Genomic DNA, 17,254 nt, shown 5'->3' on the forward strand with positions numbered 1-17,254 from the left:
GTGCGTATATATTTGAATATTTATATATACGCTAGATTTAGAACATTAACCGCGACATGTGTTTCCGCGAGTTTGCATATAATCGTGCCCGCCAAGAATAAATGCAAAATTTGTCGCATAAACTGAAATCTATACGATGTTACGAATGTATCTTGAATACATGTAAAAATATTACTTTTGCAATTCGCTGTACAAGTTGGTTTTATGATTGTCTCTTCACACTACGTGACAAATTAGAAATAATTGTCGATAATTGTTTTATAATTGCGTGTCTATTTCCGAGAAATACGATCGCAATTCGCGGTTTGGATAAATGAAGCCGCGCAAGGAGCACCTACTGAGGCTGACGAGGAGACAGAAAGGCGTAATGAGAGTAGTTTACTGCTTAATCGGAGTTTCTCGAGCGGAGATTCTCTCTCCAACTACTCCAATTAACTCGCTGTAAAATCCGATTGTGAGTAGGTTCAAGGATAAATTCGGTGAGATATCGATTAACCGTCTAACTGTCAACCATCTCGACAATGAGTTAAGGATACTATTAATAGCGCTTTTAAGATTCATTTTGTTAATTACAGTGTAACCGTCGCGTGAAGAAGACAAGTCTAACTTGCTAATATTTCGCAATTCTATTCAACGTGGCATCGCTTAAAATCGCTCAAATTTGATCACATTTTCACTTTGATTCTCTCTCTATCGATTCTTTCGATTGCGAGCAAACAGATACGAGCATGTAACGTACGCATACGTATAACGTACACATGTACCACTCGTGTAAGGCACGGTCAGCAACGATTTAATACCAGATTGACCGATGGACGCAGTTTGCACTGCGGAGAGAGTGCTCTGCTATGGTTGTTCAGGGTCCCGCGCAGGAAGCGACTGGGGGCCCTGATAGGCGTCGTTATGTCTTGTCTGTGAATGACTACAAAACAAATTATACAACATGGACGGGGACATATATTTAGGTGCGAGAAATATTTATATACGCTCGAATACCACGGTCAGACAAACAAATGATCGAGACAAACAAACGCTTGTGCGAACGCTGTCCTACGCTTAGGAGGCACGAGTATTCGAAATTGTTGTATTAATTGTATTAAATTTTTCCTCTACACATTCATTTTCATTCAATACAACTCGATGTGATTAATTCAATGCAATTACAGTTATGTTTAAATATATTTTTTTTGCAAAAGATGAAATGAGTATTAATTTGTACAGATTGAAATAAAATCAAGGATTATTTTTAATTGGACGTAATTATATTGAAATAGAATCGGTAATTTTTAATTAAACATGATTGTAATTTTAATATGAAATAATTTTTTAACATTTAATACTCGACCTATATGAACATACATAAGCTGTGAGAAATTCTCGTTAAGCAATTTCAAAATTTTTATGAGGATACGCACGCATGTAAAAAATATTACACCCATCTATATATCTTCATATACGTACATACATTATACATACATTATACGTACATATATTATACATATTTATCACATACTCATATCGGTTCTAAGAATCGCAAGTTTCAATTAACAATTGCAATTTTATTTCATTATTCATATATATTTATGCTATTTTTATTCATGATTTTACAATATCAGATACAATCGCTATCTCGCGTAAATCGGCTCCTCGTCGTGCTCGTATTTGTACCTGCCGAACGGCAAGTTGTTGTGAATATTGTTCACCGCCATGTACGCGTATACGCGAGGGTTTCGCGTTCCGGGCACGTAACGCCCGTACCGAGACAGGATGAGGGCTAAAACGGGATTGAGTGGTGGATGTAACTTGCTGTTATAACTATCGTCGTTCAGAGTACGGCTTAGGAAGCGATCTAAGGTCTTGATGGCCGCCGTTATGTCTTGTGGGTCGCGACGATAATACGTCGACAACTCGGCTTTCTCGCGATACGGTAGTTTATCGTCATCCGGCTCGTCCGTCAAGTATCTGTCGGGCGCTTCGATATCCAGATGTGCGAATCGTCGAGGTGCATGACGCTGATATTCCCGGATGTCTCCAGATTCCGATAACGTCGTCATCGTCGTCGTCGACGTCAGCAGAGGCGACGGCGATGCATTCGGCACTTTTGCCAAAAAGTCATCTTGGTGAATTTCCGTGGGGAATCTTGTCGAGAAAGAAGTGATATAATATATGCAATATCTTCCTAGCGAGAGAGGTGCCGCAAGTTTTTCCCGGAATGTATATTGAATAGTCGGCGTGTTTTAAAATCTTATCTTTCTACAAAATATCTCGAGATCTACCGAAAAATTTATTAATTTAATAAAAATTTCAATATTTTTAATTATACTTGCGATAATATATATTTTATTTTAAAATTCATTAATCGAGAAATTTATTATCAAGCATTAGAAAAATTTGACATAGATAGTTTTTGCTAGGACTAATCAATCAATGACCAATTAATCAAAAAATATTGATAAAGCTGAATGAAAAAAATTAAAAAATTTCCATATTAACATATTAACACATTGGCACCGGGGCGTCTTTAGAGGCCAATGTTATTTGTTGTGTTTGCCTACATTATAATGCAAAGCTTAAACGTCGAATTCGTATGTTATCGTTCTAACATTCCAGTGTCGACAATTGTAAAATAAAACAAGAAATTGCAAACATATTCTATTATTTTTATTCTTATTATGATATATCTCAAAGAAATTGAATCATTTATATCATTTTATCCATTTACTTTAAGACAGGAGTGTGACAATTCTAAAGACGCACATATGATGCGTCACCCGGATTCTAATAAAATATCTGAAAGACGCGTCATCCGGCGCCAATGTGTTAATTACGAATGTCTATAAATATATTATTTTCAACGCAAAAACTTTCACATAATTGAAAGAAAAATGACAAATTTGAATACCTTTGAGGTCCCACCTGCGACTTTTGCCTGCGATTATTTAAGGTCGAAATCGCGGACTGGATTCCTATTGGATGTTCTCCGGAGGATACAAACTTTTCTACATCAGCACCGATCGAACCATCGTCATATTGATGATTCGGATGTTTCGGGAACAGTGTGGTCGTAGCCAACAAATAACTATGCCACGGACGCGACACATTCGTCGGATCCGAGGATGTCTTGGCCGCCAGTATGGCACTCGTCAAGCAAACGCGTGTCACCTACATTTAGACAATGTCTGTTAGCGTGCTCATCTGTCTTTCGGAAACGCATTCCCGCCATGCCATTCCATATGGATCGCCGCTTAGAGTAGCGGCACAATGCCAGATTCATTTTAGGACCAGGGTCATTGCACCCAAGCACCCTGAGCTAAAATGTACCAGTCGACGATCAAGCTCACGGCCGATAGCTCGAGATCATCGGACCAATTTTGAAATTTTTATCTCTGAAGAACTAGAGAGAAAACTGTGTTGTTAACGCGTCTAATACAACAAATCGCGATAATTGATGAAAACTTGACACCTTTTAATCGAGATATCCTATGAAAATGTACTTTATCGTAAAACACATAACTCAATATTATTTTTTAAATTAATTTTTGATTATTATTCATTTGCTCCGCTTTAATGCGTGGAAGATCTCATTACCAGATAGACAATGCTGATCTTGTTGACGGCAATCATCCTCCTTCTATTCCACAGAAACGACTAAAACGGTGGCACGCATTTCGCGCGCCATTTATACGACGTGTTGTCGCGTCCGCTTAAGAGCTAAATCTTGTCTCGGCCAGGAAATGCGTAGAGCATCTCTGTCCTTTCTGTGAAGATTTCCACACTTTCTTCCCCTTCCTTTTCTATGTCAAGACCGTTACGCGTTATTCACGAAATGCGAGGTGTTATCAAGAACTTTCCTTTTGTCTCGAAGAGACGTTTGCGAAACGAATTCTGCATAATGAGTAACTTCTGCTTCATTTAAATTTCTTTTGTTTGGTTTTATGCTGTCAGAATTTTTTTTCCTGTCATGCGAATTGCAAATGCACTCTCACCGAATGTGCGGTTTAGACTTTAGGAAATATTTTTTATCATTTTGAGAAGTAAATTTTATGCAGAAGGAAAAAATAATGGGAATACAGAGCTATATCTTTAAGATGTGAAAATTTTTAATGATATTTAAATGTTTAAAAGTTTTTCGAACGTAAAAATAAAAAAATTTTAAGGTATGTATTTGTTATAATATAATATGTAATAATCGCGTGTTGAAGTAAGTAATATGTAATAATATGTTATAATATGTAATAATCGCGTGTTGAAGTAAGTGAAAAAATAATTATACAAATATGAATTATGTACACGTTATTTTCAAACTATTGTTTAATGAATGAGGATAATGAATCATCCAAATGGCGATTTGGCTCAATATCATTTTTAGTTTACATGCTTTCACCAGAGTGCACAATGTTACAGTCGCATCTTTATTTCTCGGCGGTCTCGAAAATGGGACGACAAGTTCAAGAACTACGATAGCTTCTTTCATCGACTGTCGGTATAGCAATAGTATTTTTGTTGATCGGTCATTTAAAATCTAGGGAATTTAAGTGTTGCATATTTCCAACATGTAATCAATTTCAACCAATAGCAACACCCAGCGTTTTATACAAGCCTGACGAGTGACGAGATGCCTGAGCGTCACGATGGAAACGTCAGATTCTTAGAAACATGTCCAAAGTTTCTCTTCCCGCCAAATTTTCATCGACATTGTTTAATATGTTACAAGCTTTTCTATCCTCATACATAGTGGCCTTCTTGTAATTAATCGAAAAAATGGATGTTACACAAGCTGGTCAAGTACGTGTACAGGATGAGGTCGGGATTAAGTGTCAAAAATTGTTTCAAGATTTCCTGGAGGAGTAAGTAATATATCTTGATCTTCAGCATCTTATGTAGAGAAACTTCAAGAAAAGTTCAATTTGATTTAATTTCTTCAAATTTAACAGAGAAATTAATATCATTAAAATCTAATCGAATTTAAGATATATTGTAATAATAGTAATTATATTATTATTATAGATTCAAGGAAGATGAGGTTGTTAAATATCTGGAACCAGCTAAAGAACTTGTCAGTCCAGAGCGATGTACATTGGAGGTGTCTCTTGAAGATATAGACTCATATAATCAAGTCCTAGCTATGACCATAATGGAAGAATATTTCAGGTATTATAATCTATCTTTGTCAATTTTAATATATCAATGTATTAATGTTATATTTATGTATATTAATATACTAAATTAATAATATTATGCAAAATAATAGCATTTAAAACAAAATATTTTTATATATTTTATAAGTATAAATGTTAGTTTTGATTAATATGTGAAAATAATTATTCTTTTAATTATTAATGAGGTAATTTTATGTTTTAGAGTATATCCATTTTTATGTCAAGCAGTTTGTAACTTTGTCAAAGACGTAGGAGAGTTACAGAAAGATAAGGAATGTTATGTTAGTTTTGTGGATGTAACGACTAGACATAATTTAAGAGAATTAAACACATCAAAATTGGGTACTTTGGCACGTATATCTGGACAGGTGGTACGAACACATCCAGTTCATCCAGAGTTAGTTCTTGGTACATTTATGTGTATGGATTGTAATGCTTATATCAAGAATGTAGAGCAGCAGTTTAAGGTATTAAAGGATTTAAATTTATACATTATTATACAAAGCATGATGGATTAAGTTTGTCTAAATGATTTATTGTTTTTAGTTCACAAATCCAACAATCTGTACTAATCCAGTATGTAATAATAGACGACGTTTTCTATTAGACATGGATAATTCAGTGTTTATTGATTTTCAAAAAGTTAGGATACAAGAAACACAAGCTGAGCTTCCTAGAGGCTCTATACCTCGCTCTGTTGAAGTCATTTTGAGAGCAGAGACAGTTGAGCTGGTGCAAGCTGGTGACAGGTAGATTTGATGAAAATAATGTTTAATATTTCATATGAGAATATATCAAAGTTATAAATGCATTCTCTAAATTTTACAGATACGATTTTACAGGGACTCTTATAGTAGTGCCAGATGTGGGAGCATTATCTCTATCAAAGACAGAAATTGGGCCAAAAAACAGAAATAATGATCAAAGAGAGGGTGTAAGTGGTCTTAAGACACTTGGTGTGAGAGAATTAACATATAAAACAGCATTTCTCGCTTGCAGTATTACCGCTACGAGTTCAAGGGTAAGAAGAATCTATAAATACACTTAAAAAATAGATTCTTAGAAAAGACAAATATTTATTTAATTAATTTTAAATTTCAACAGTTTGGAGGTACGGATATGGCAATGGAAGAAATCTCACCACAATTGATGAAGGAACAAATGTCAGAAGCGGAATGGAATCGCATTTATGAGATGAGTCGCGACAAAAATCTATACGAGAATTTAATTTCTAGTTTGTTTCCTGCAATACATGGCAATGATGAAATTAAGAAGGGAATTACATTGATGTTTTTCGGTGGTGTACCGAAAACTACAGAGGAGGGTACATCGCTAAGAGGAGATATTAATGTGTGTATTGTCGGTGATCCCAGCACCGCAAAGTCGCAATTCCTTAAATGTGTATCCGACATTTCGCCTAGGGCGATTTACACATCTGGAAAGGCCTCGAGCGCGGCTGGTTTAACAGCTGCAGTTGTGCGAGATGAAGAATCCTCAGACTTCGTTATAGAAGCCGGAGCATTGATGCTCGCAGATCATGGCATTTGCTGCATCGATGAATTTGATAAAATGGACCCAAAAGATCAGGTTGCGATTCATGAAGCTATGGAACAGCAAACAATTTCAATAGCTAAGGTATTTATAAAATATAATTCAACACACACACATACTACCTATTATTGGATTATGTATGTTTTTATAGGCCGGTGTAAGAGCAACTTTAAATGCTCGAACATCTATATTAGCAGCGGCAAATCCCATCGGCGGACGATATGACAGGAGAAAATCATTGCAGCAAAATGTCCAATTGACCGCACCTATCATGTCGAGATTTGATTTGTTTTTTGTTGTACTGGACGAATGTAACGAAATTGTTGACAATGCTATCGCCAAAAGAATCATAGATTTACATTGTGATAATTTAAATGATCTGCAAATGATTTATAAGCAAGAAGAGATTATTAGATATATTAATTTTGCTAAGCATTTCAAACCCGTTTTAAGTCGGGTAAGATGTTAAACTATTCTTTCGGATACTTTGATAATTTGATAAATTGACTTGACTAAAAAATTTAATTTTTATATTTTAGGAAGCTGCCGAGCTTTTAGTAGAAAGTTATACTGCTCTTAGACAGAGAACAGGTAGTGGAAGTGGCAAGTGGAGAGTCACTGTAAGACAATTAGAAAGCATGATTAGATTATCTGAAGCATTGGCGAAATTAGAATGCGTGGATGAAGTGACAGTGAAGCATATCAGAGAAGCGAAACGATTGTTACAGAAGAGTATAATTACAGTGGAACAGCCTGATGTAGACCTTGAGGAAGGTGATGATGCAAACTTGGGAATGGATATTGATGAGCCACCACCGCTCATGGCAGCGCTTAATGCATTAGATAATAATGATGATGCACCACCTCAGACACGTATGTGCATTTTCTTTTTTTTATCTGTATATTATGCATATAATGCATTTATTGACATTATACATTATACGTTTATTTGATTTATCTAGCATCTAACGAACCACCGAAGAAGAAATTAACAATGTCCTTTGAAGAGTATAAAAATCTGTCAAATATGTTAGTGCTCCATATGAGAAGTGAGGAGAATCGTGCGGAAAGCGAAGGTATATTAGTGATATTAATAATGGCAATAAATTTTTATTATCGTGTCTATGTATTAAATTAGAACAATATTTTCTAATAGATGATAATAAAGGCGGTATACGGAAATCCGAATTAGTTGCATGGTATCTTGATCAAATACAAGATCAATTAAATTCGGAAGGAGAGTTGTTAGAACGGAAAAACTTCATTGAGAAGATTATTGATAGATTGACATACCATGTATGTATTAATATTTTTATATATTATATAATTGTGTGATATATTTTTGGAATTTATATATAATCATTTATTGCATGGCGCGAATTCACTTTCAGGATCAAATTATAATACCTCTAACAATGACCGATTTGAGAGATAAAGATAAAGAAGATGAAGAAGAAGATCCTTTACTTGTTGTACATCCCAATTATGTCATGGATATATAATTTTGCACATATATTATATTGACATATTATAATAAAACGCGTGCCCTTGAAGAGGAATAATTTACTCCTTTGATTTCCTTTCTCCCTTCTGGCAGGAAAAATTTCAAAATTTTTTTTTATTTCCATATACCAATATATAAATACATTTTTGAATTCTGTATTATAAGTTTTATAGAATAATTTTAATCTCAACTATTGCAACAACATAATAAAAATATATATCCCTATATAACATATATATATCCCTATATAATCATAAGCATTTTATTTTAATTTGCTTAAATACATCAACATCTACAACTTATTTGCTATTGTTTGTTCATATTTATTATTGTATTGTGTGCAAAATGAATGAATAAATCATTCTAATCATGCAGTATATGATGTAAAAAGTATTTTAAATGATAAAAAGTAGATTTTTTCAAACACTTTTTTTAATATTTTTATTAAAGTGCAAAGATTGAAAACGGAAATATTGAATATATACAACGCAATATATTTTAGTCACAATTTACATGGACAAATATAAATGAACAGTCTATTTCTATTTCTGTGTTAATAATGTGTTAATTATCGTGATGTAAATTGTTCTAACTTTTTATGCATGCATCATAAAATGAAACCATCTGTTCTAGATAGAACGTTAAACTACATAGTAGCTTCAGTATTATCTCGGACGTCGTTTCAACCAGTAATAGATACCAAGAGAAATGTTATATAAATGTTTATAAGTGTTTAGTTTTCTCAAGCATAAAGATTATAAATATAATAAACGTGCGCACTCTTATATATTAAACATTATTTTATGCAATTTTATTACAAAAAGATTTACATAAAATTATATTCATATTTTGCTGAAATTTTCATTGTATTAATATAATTTTGAAAATCTTGTGTCATACGATTAATAATTTGGGAAAATTAAATATTGAAAAGTTACAATAGAGATTATTATAAAGAGTTACAACAGATTATTATTGATAACATATAAGATTGATTATAATCATATGTGCGATTAGCAGAACTTGCCATTTTTATTATGTATATTTTTATCAATGTTTGCAGTTTAATGCGATGTGAATACAATATGCACTTTTAATGTTATTTAAATGTTATACAAAATATATTGCAAATGTGTTAACTGTATATGTTGAACGATATTTTGTGCAACAATTAAGTAGATCACTTTGTTATATAATTTTAATATTATTTACGTTACATCATGTCCGCGAAGAATTCAACAGTAGAATTGCGACAAGTGAGTGTTATTTAAAATTTAATACATTATATTTGTGTGCGAAAAGTGTTCACACTTTTCGCATGATTTATAGTTATGCTTAGTGATGTGATTTTATCTTATCTTAAGAAGAGTATTTATAAAATATTATCGATATTATATATCAAAATATTATCTCTATCGCAAATATAATTTTAAATATATATTTAGAAATTATAAATAAATTATGAATCGTATAAATATATTCTGAATATATTTATATGATTCATAATTTATTTACAATTTTTTTGAAAAACAAAAGTGGAATAATTTTTCAACTGAAAACTTATCGAAGTTTAAAAATTATATGTTTTCTAGTAAATTGCATTTTTCTTGTCATAGATTTTTGCAATAAATTTAAAATGAAAATTTTGCAGAAAAAAATATTGTCACGGCGTATAATCTTCTATCCTCTAATAAATAATTTCTTAAAAAGATTTTATATCCTGCAAAAATCTGTGTTGTAGAAAAAATTGTTATCTACACATATAAGAATGTAAAATATTATGTGAGAAAAATAAGATCAATATATATAAAATCAATTCGGCAGGAAAAAACATGGGTATCGTGCGTAGGCGACTTTGCGATTTTGAAGAAATTCTTTGCGCAAAAGCAGGGACCAATTTGGTATACGATGCAATTATTTGAAGCCTTGCTGCGCGGATTTGGACAGGTGAGTAATAAATTTAATATAATATCCAGTATTATATCATAATTTTTATAATTTTCTAATTTCTATAAATATTTTTAAGAGAGAAAGAGAGAAATGATAACGAAAAAGAATATGTAGATTTATATCATGATATTTAATGTATTGCAATCACGATAATTTTATAAGATAAATGTATAAAAAAACAATCGGTTATTAGCAACAATATCAATAATATAATTATTTGTTATATAATCAGAAAGATAAAAAAAATCATTAAAAGATAAAAAAAAAATCATTAAAAGATAAAAAAATACTTTGAATTAAATATTTAATTATTTCATTTAATTATCTTATAAAAATATCTCGAAAGTGATCTGCATCCATTTGATAAAGAGAATTTGCTAGAGTAATAAAATCTAATTATTTTTTTGTACGCTGTGTATCATCGTCGAAATTGCCGCATGTATTTTTAATTAATGTCGATTGATTTGATTAACGTTGCAGGTCGTTTTTGTGAACAATCCCCTCGGCGGACTACTGATAATAGTTACCTGGGCTACAGTAGATCCAGGTACATTGGCGTTGTCCGTAGCCGCCGCCGTCCTTGGCCTCCTACTGTCCGTGGTATGTTTTATTAATTATTAGTCGCAATAGTGTCAGGCGGTGCGCGTTTTTGTCAAAAAGACAAAATGTGTTACACATTTTCTGCCGCATTGCGCTGCCGAGACGGACGCTCGTCTCAACCGTAACTATTCATACGTGACGATGCACATCACGTAATGCTCATCATTATTTCTTTTACATCTCTTTCGGATCTAATGGACCCTTTGCGTGTGCACACGGAAAAAAAATCACTGCAATGCGGCATCGTCTGGCAGCAAAGAGGATTCCAATGTTGGAATATCCTTGCTGCGAATCCACGCTTCGCGATACATTTTATTCAGTCTCCTTCATTCTCTTGCAGGTCATACGAGAACCTCGGAATATCGTAGAAAACGGATTAAGCGTATACAATCCCGTGCTGGTCGGCTCGGTATCATATGTTCTGATACCGCAGATTTACGGAGCCTTCGATGCCTTCAGCTTCCTGCTTGTGTTCCTGGGGACGATACTCAGGTATATTCCGGCATCTCATGTTTCTTTATAGAGTATTTTGAAAATATTTTAATAGATAATAATATTGTTTATTTATCGTTATTGTAGTAGACGTAAATTATATAATTAATTTAACTCGAAATATACATGGACGTGAATAATGGTAAATACGTTTCCGGGAATAATATTCAGATAAATGTAGTTATGATTTAATACAGATGTCGCATAAAATATTTCTCTATATGTAAAGTAATTAATTATTCATTTACAAATAATATCTTGACGCGAGATAATTGACACTTATAATTAAGCTAACATATACGCGAATTAATTCAAACGCTTCGTATAATATTTGTTGCATCATCAAAGAGAATAGTGAATTGTATAATATAATGATATTACATTGTAGTTACATCGTGATAATAATGCCTCAAGCTAGAATGTTATGAACTTAACGTTATGGACAATACGAATTTAAACAACTCAAAGTTGGAGAAACGTGTAGAGTAACCAAATTTCATGATTCTGCGATATTCAGAAGTAAGATATTTGGAATAGGAAGTTCGCGATGGTAGATTACTGCAGAGTTAGCCGCAATTCATTCTCACGTCATTCAGTACAGTTGGATAATAACGTTAGCAAATTTCAACAGATTCTAGTTAATATTTTCTAGTGTTTATCTGACGCGGTCTTTGAGAAGCGATACATTCGCATGCATGACGTGGCCATTTAATCTAGTGGAGATCGTGTTGATTTTCGCCCTTTCAACACAAAATGGTGCGAATGAGTTGACTAAATCTATGGAACCAATGCTTGAAAAGGTAAATTAATTTTATATTTTATATTTATATTACTCATACGATTTGGAGTATATTTCTACATATAATTATATAGAATTATAATATCATAAAATGACAAAATTGAAATAACATATTATAAGAAATTGGAATTTTATGATTTTACAATCTATTAGTAAAAATACTACGATAGTTTTATCTTATAAAATTAATATAATGAAATTATTTATCCTTTAATAATAACACAATTATTATAAAAATTTACAAAACAATACACGAAAGGCATTTTATTTGACAATTGATATACTCATTTGAAATGACAGCAAATGAGTGATCAATTTTAAAGGTATATAAGTTAATTTACTCTCGATTTAAAGGGTAAATTTGATGAGAATAGGGATGTTTCTCGGCGCTTGTGGAATAAAACTCGCTCGAAAAGAATCAACCTCCAATATTCAGACCATACATATTTGACGTGCCTTCACAAGGGAAAATACTATCCACCGTGGGTTGGAGCATGGCTTTTCCCCGTATTGATCAAATTCTGACCCGAACAACTCTGTCGGCGATAACTTACCTCCTCGGCTTGGATTTATTTCACTCTAACTACTCGTCGGTTGTTTGTTTCCGTTAAATATTGGGAGAGTTCTCGTCACATTTCTTTTTTTCACAGACTGTTCTTTTCTAGAAACAGCGCTACAACAGTAGCATATTTGAAAATATGACTCGTTTGGGTGTGTAGCTATGGGTATATGTAAATTAAGTTTTATGACGAGAACGAAAAGTGCCATTATCTTTGCGCTACGTTGTGTATTCTTGCGATAACGGAAAAGAATTAACCGTACTCTCTCATACACCGTAAGTAAACTTCGCGATTCATGCAAATAATGCTTGATCGTAAGCAGTAAAATTTGTGAAAATCGCAGCTGCGCGGAACAACACCGTCTTTTTTTACGAGAAAAGTTTTTTCTCGCCGTGTTACAGAAAAATTTATGACCTAGGTCGATATGCGCGAGGCAGAATATAAATTACTTCTTTCCACGAGACATATATTTCATCATAAAATAGTTTGAACCCTCTCTAGACTTGTCGAGAGATCACCTCGTGCATTTCTGCATCATGTGCATCGAGTTATTGTGCAAGACTTTGCCATTGTTTTCAGCACAATGCAACAAGTGAGACAACGATGACGACGATGAACAGCACCGGTTTCTACGCGGAGAGCAACGATTATGTCAACTGGGGAATGGTAGAATTTATTCGTGCTCCACTTTTTGTAACATTGTAACTTTGATTTCGAGCATATATTAGTATCTCGCGGATCTCTTAAAAAATACAAGAGGACCTTATTAGCTTTATTGTTAATTTAGAATCTTTTTCGTATACAAGTACGATATAGTATAGCGAAATTTTATTTCTAAGCATTTCAATAAATTTTCAAATTTAATTCGTTACATTGCAATTGCATTTTGCAATTTCGCTATATCGAATTTTATATATAATTGATATACATACAGCTACTGAGTACAAGAGCCTATTAAATTTCATTTTATTGAATATCGCATAGCGATATTGATATTTATTGTGCACAGGAATTTCTTCTACAGCTACTCGAAATTACTGTAATAAAAACAAAATGAAATGAATATTTTTGCTTCTTTATCGAGAAAATGCAATACAAAAAATATATAAATGAAGATATCAATCTATTTGCTTATGCTTCAAATATATTTTAGGTATTTCGAGGTTGCGTCGTTTCCTCGGCGCAAGTGTATGGCATCAATAACGAGATCCTTGGAGCTGTCATATACTTGGCAATGTTAATGTATTCGCCAACATCAACCGTGTTTTCTTTTTTTGGCGCTTTCTGTGGAACTTTAGCAGGTATTTATATAATGTTTTTTATACAAAAATATGTGCAAAAAAAGAGGAATGTATTTACATAATTTTTTTATACAAAAATATGTGCAAAAAAAGAGGAAGGTATTTACATAATTTTTTTATACAAAAATATGTGCAAAAAAAGAGAAAGGTATTTACATAAATTTTTTATACAAAAATATGTGCAAAAAAAAGAGAACGGAAAAGAAAAAAAGAGAGAAGATATGAGGGAATCATTAATTTTGTTTACTGTTTATTAATAAGGTATAATGAATATATGAAACTTTCCAGCGTTAATACAGGCAATCAGACATAAAAGTCTAGGAATATAAATTATTATTATCACAAATTTCAATTTTCTATTAGGTTTGCAACTCGGAGTAGATCATGATAAAGTTTACAACGGAATCTGGGGATATAATAATGTATTGACCGGAAGTGCTTTAGGAGGAAATTTGTTCGTGCTGAATGGTCAAACGGCCGCTGCCGCTGTCATGGGAATCATTTTTACTTCGCTTGTGCAGTATTCCTTAGAATCAATATTTATAAACGTAATTAAAGCCTTCCTTTTCTTTGTTGATTTATAATACTTTCCACATATTCAACGTATTATATTTTAGACGCAACTATCTTCAGTCTTGACGTTACCCTTCGTAATAGCGACTTCGTTTTTTTTTAAATTGAATAACGGCAAGGGAGATTTGACGTTTCCGTGGCCCGTACCGCCAATGTCCTTCCCTGAGAAACAGCGTCATGATTATCTCATGCGACAAAGGTATGTTAAAGAGGTACGTTTTTTCTTGATTTCTTTCTCGACCCTACATAAAATTTTATATTCGCAATGATAGAGATCGGAATAAACGACGTACTTTATCATTGTAACGTATATCGAATTTCGTTCTGTAAGATCCCCAAATGTGATTTGTCGTTGAAACTTTTCGCACGATAAGATGGCTCTCAGGACCCATCAAAACCACGCCCTACAAGAAGGACAGAAATTGATTTCTGCCCTACTCTCAGCTGGTGCGTAGGCTGAATTGTCTTCCCGTTAAGCTGAGAGCTAAAAGAAATAAAACTTTCGAGTCTCACCCCTGTAACATATTGTTATAATTAATGAATTTTTAAAAAACTGGAAAAATTAAAATAACTTATTGAAATTAAACATAGACAAAAAGTCTAATTATCATTACTTTTTATTCCAAATGATGTAAAATTAAATTAAATGTACACAAATTTAAACTGTGTTCTTTGAATTTATATTTTATAGGAAGATACCTCGGAAGAATTTGAGGTCGTCATTCAGAATGAAGAGGGGCCGACCCAAACTGATAATTAATGATCTGTCCCTGAATAATATGCGAAATTACAATTTAGCATTATATGGTAAACAATTTTCAACGTTTACCGTATTACGTCTTAATCATTTAAAGTAAAAAGATTTCTATTTTTAATCATTTACATAAATGTAATATGCTTGAGCTTTTATTATTTAACTTGAGTAAATTAGTCATATATTTCTGATAATAGCTTTTGACCGATATAACGCCAATTCAATAATCGAGTTCCCCCTTTATATCTTCTTGAAGAAGAAAAGAAAAAGTTTTCCGTCGATTCATTCGTGCGGAACAGATAAAGTTATTCTTGCGATATCTACAAACATATATGTTTTTAAGCATCAGTGAATACTAATACTAATTCAAGTTATATAAGCATATTAAATAGAAGTAGAAAAATATTAAACAGAAGTAGAAAGATATAAATAATTAGATATATATATTTTTTTTTATTTTTTATTAGATTTTATTTTTTCCTTCATATCATATTTCATGCGCAAACAAAAATAAATTTCTATATTTACAATAAGATACATTTATTGTTTAAATTTAAACAATAAATTACAAACATACACATACACAGGTATATATATATATATATATATATATATATGTATATATATATATATATGTATATATATATATATATATATATATATGTATATATATATATATGAGAAATTTATAAGGTTTAATGATATAAAAAATTATGTATTGCATTTACTCTATGAATAATTAAAAAAACATTATACAAGGAGAGTATTAACATTAATTTATTAAAATAATTTTATTTCGAAAAGATTTTATTTTTTAATCTACGCACGTACGTTTTCATTTTCGTATGCAACGTACATCGTCCTTGGAATATCTCTAATTCCACTAAAATTCTTCGCTATGTTTTCAGATAATAGTATACGTGCTAATCGTCTTGCGGAGGCGATGCGAAAGTATGCCTGAGGGGAGAACGAATATATATAAAGGCTTTGCTAATGGAAGGGAATTTTGTCGGGGCGTCCTTACCGAGCTACAGGTCGATCGATTAAATTTATTTCGACGATTTCGTTCCCGCTAGTCATAAATTCAATCGCTAAATTTTTATTCGCTTATTTCATGACGCGAAATAGCACCGAGGGAGCCATATTGCACCTCTATTGCTACTGGATTTCAGTTTTCCACTTTTGCGTAAAGTGCAGTGAAATGTAAGGCAAGTGAAATTTCACGCATGAAGAAGGGCTGAACTGGAAATCTTCTAAAGCGAATAATTCCGGCGACAAGAAATCTGTAAAAGAGATTGTCCCAAAGGCGATTTAATAAAGGCGAGGTCATTCCAAAGACGTCTCTCAAGATCGCCTAATCAAACTGACAAAGGTGTTTTACTGCTTAGAAACGAGAGTCACAATTTGCCCTTACATTTTGAGAAAAAGGCATGAAAGAGTTTTAGTTTCTCGTCTGGATAATGAAAGTCATTTCTTTATTTTCTCCGAGACTCGATATCGAGATTCGTTCAATCGCGATGTAAAATAATGGCAGAAATGCTTTGTAATACGGTACGCGATTAAAACGTGAGATTTTACGTTCATGTGTCGTTCTTGTATAGCGAGTATCACTATCTATCTTTATAACGTAACCCGTAACTGCGCGGTTGCAGCACAAGCAATAAAATGATTTATACCTCGATATAAACCCAGGTTTAACACAGAATCTGTAACGTTGGCTTTTTCCTGGAAAGATTATGGAACGGACAGTTTTGCACAGATAATTTTAACAGTCTGTTAAAATTAACTCGCCTATAACTATAACTCGCCTATAACTATAACTCGCCATTCGCCAACATCATTCATCATTTCAATAGTTATTAAAGACCAATCATTTTAGATGCATTCATAAAAAGAGCAAAACGTGTACACACGCACGCATATACTAAATTAATAATATATTAAGCTAATAACAACAGCTCATAATTATAATTACTTTAAAATTAACATTAAATTGATATTTTTTATTATT

General features: G+C 32.5%; 3 protein-coding genes across 5 annotated transcripts; 2 read left to right on the forward strand and 1 right to left on the reverse strand.

Moving 5' to 3' along the window:
* Positions 1-1,512: 1,512 nt before the first annotated feature.
* Positions 1,513-3,684, reverse strand: LOC105253809. The gene is made up of 3 exons (XM_011262098.3): positions 3,589-3,684; positions 2,903-3,162; positions 1,513-2,139 (listed from the first exon to the last, which is right to left on the reverse strand). Exons 1-3 carry the CDS (start codon positions 3,622-3,624, stop codon positions 1,626-1,628), a joined length of 810 nt encoding a protein of 269 aa, XP_011260400.1. The 5' UTR covers positions 3,625-3,684; the 3' UTR covers positions 1,513-1,625.
* A 931-nt stretch (positions 3,685-4,615) lies between these two features.
* LOC105253810 (DNA replication licensing factor Mcm6) lies at positions 4,616-8,280 on the forward strand. The gene is made up of 11 exons (XM_011262099.3): positions 4,616-4,847; positions 5,008-5,151; positions 5,362-5,626; positions 5,706-5,908; positions 5,988-6,180; positions 6,264-6,794; positions 6,862-7,167; positions 7,250-7,583; positions 7,673-7,786; positions 7,867-8,006; positions 8,102-8,280. The coding sequence occupies exons 1-11, from the start codon at positions 4,762-4,764 to the stop codon at positions 8,210-8,212; spliced, it is 2,427 nt and encodes an 808-aa protein (XP_011260401.1). The 5' UTR covers positions 4,616-4,761; the 3' UTR covers positions 8,213-8,280.
* Positions 8,281-9,182: 902 nt separating this feature from the next.
* Positions 9,183-16,258, forward strand: LOC105253811 (urea transporter 2). Of its 3 annotated transcripts, XM_020028286.2 has the most exons (11): positions 9,183-9,470; positions 10,039-10,161; positions 10,645-10,764; positions 11,105-11,256; positions 11,909-12,056; positions 13,195-13,281; positions 13,769-13,916; positions 14,280-14,464; positions 14,534-14,688; positions 15,181-15,296; positions 16,152-16,258. In XM_020028286.2, the coding sequence occupies exons 1-11, from the start codon at positions 9,435-9,437 to the stop codon at positions 16,202-16,204; spliced, it is 1,323 nt and encodes a 440-aa protein (XP_019883845.2). In that variant the 5' UTR covers positions 9,183-9,434; the 3' UTR covers positions 16,205-16,258. The 3 variants fall into 3 exon arrangements, with proteins under 3 accessions (XP_019883845.2, XP_011260402.1, XP_025268495.1); XM_011262100.3 differs by lacking the exon at positions 16,152-16,258 and having other exon boundaries at positions 14,534-14,701; positions 15,181-15,656; XM_025412710.1 differs by lacking the exons at positions 15,181-15,296; positions 16,152-16,258 and adding an exon at positions 14,821-14,998.
* The last annotated feature ends 996 nt before the right edge of the window (positions 16,259-17,254 follow it).

The sequence above is a fragment of the Camponotus floridanus genome, unplaced genomic scaffold (assembly GCF_003227725.1).
Source record: "Camponotus floridanus strain SB8 unplaced genomic scaffold, Cflo_v7.5 scaffold55, whole genome shotgun sequence".
Taxonomy (NCBI): domain Eukaryota; kingdom Metazoa; phylum Arthropoda; class Insecta; order Hymenoptera; family Formicidae; genus Camponotus; species Camponotus floridanus.

What these genes read in the sequence shown, in the direction of transcription:
- LOC105253809 (XM_011262098.3), bottom strand. Translation starts at nt 3,624, where the DNA reads ATGATTGCCGTCAACAAGATCAGCATTGTCTATCTG. An exon ending in AGATCAGCATTGTCTATCTG is followed by an intron (nt 3,163 to 3,588) that starts GTAATGAGATCT and finishes GTCTAAATGTAG; the next exon opens with GTGACACGCGTTTGCTTGAC. An exon ending in TCGCAGGTGGGACCTCAAAG is followed by an intron (nt 2,140 to 2,902) that starts GTATTCAAATTT and finishes TTTCTCGACAAG; the next exon opens with ATTCCCCACGGAAATTCACC.
- LOC105253810 (XM_011262099.3), top strand. Translation starts at nt 4,762, where the DNA reads ATGGATGTTACACAAGCTGGTCAAGTACGTGTACAGGATGAGGTCGGG. An exon ending in AAACAATTTCAATAGCTAAG is followed by an intron (nt 6,795 to 6,861) that starts GTATTTATAAAA and finishes ATGTTTTTATAG; the next exon opens with GCCGGTGTAAGAGCAACTTT. An exon ending in GAATCGTGCGGAAAGCGAAG is followed by an intron (nt 7,787 to 7,866) that starts GTATATTAGTGA and finishes ATTTTCTAATAG; the next exon opens with ATGATAATAAAGGCGGTATA.
- LOC105253811 (XM_020028286.2), top strand. Translation starts at nt 9,435, where the DNA reads ATGTCCGCGAAGAATTCAACAGTAGAATTGCGACAA. An exon ending in TTTCTGTGGAACTTTAGCAG is followed by an intron (nt 13,917 to 14,279) that starts GTATTTATATAA and finishes ATTTTCTATTAG; the next exon opens with GTTTGCAACTCGGAGTAGAT. An exon ending in TTACAATTTAGCATTATATG is followed by an intron (nt 15,297 to 16,151) that starts GTAAACAATTTT and finishes CTATGTTTTCAG; the next exon opens with ATAATAGTATACGTGCTAAT.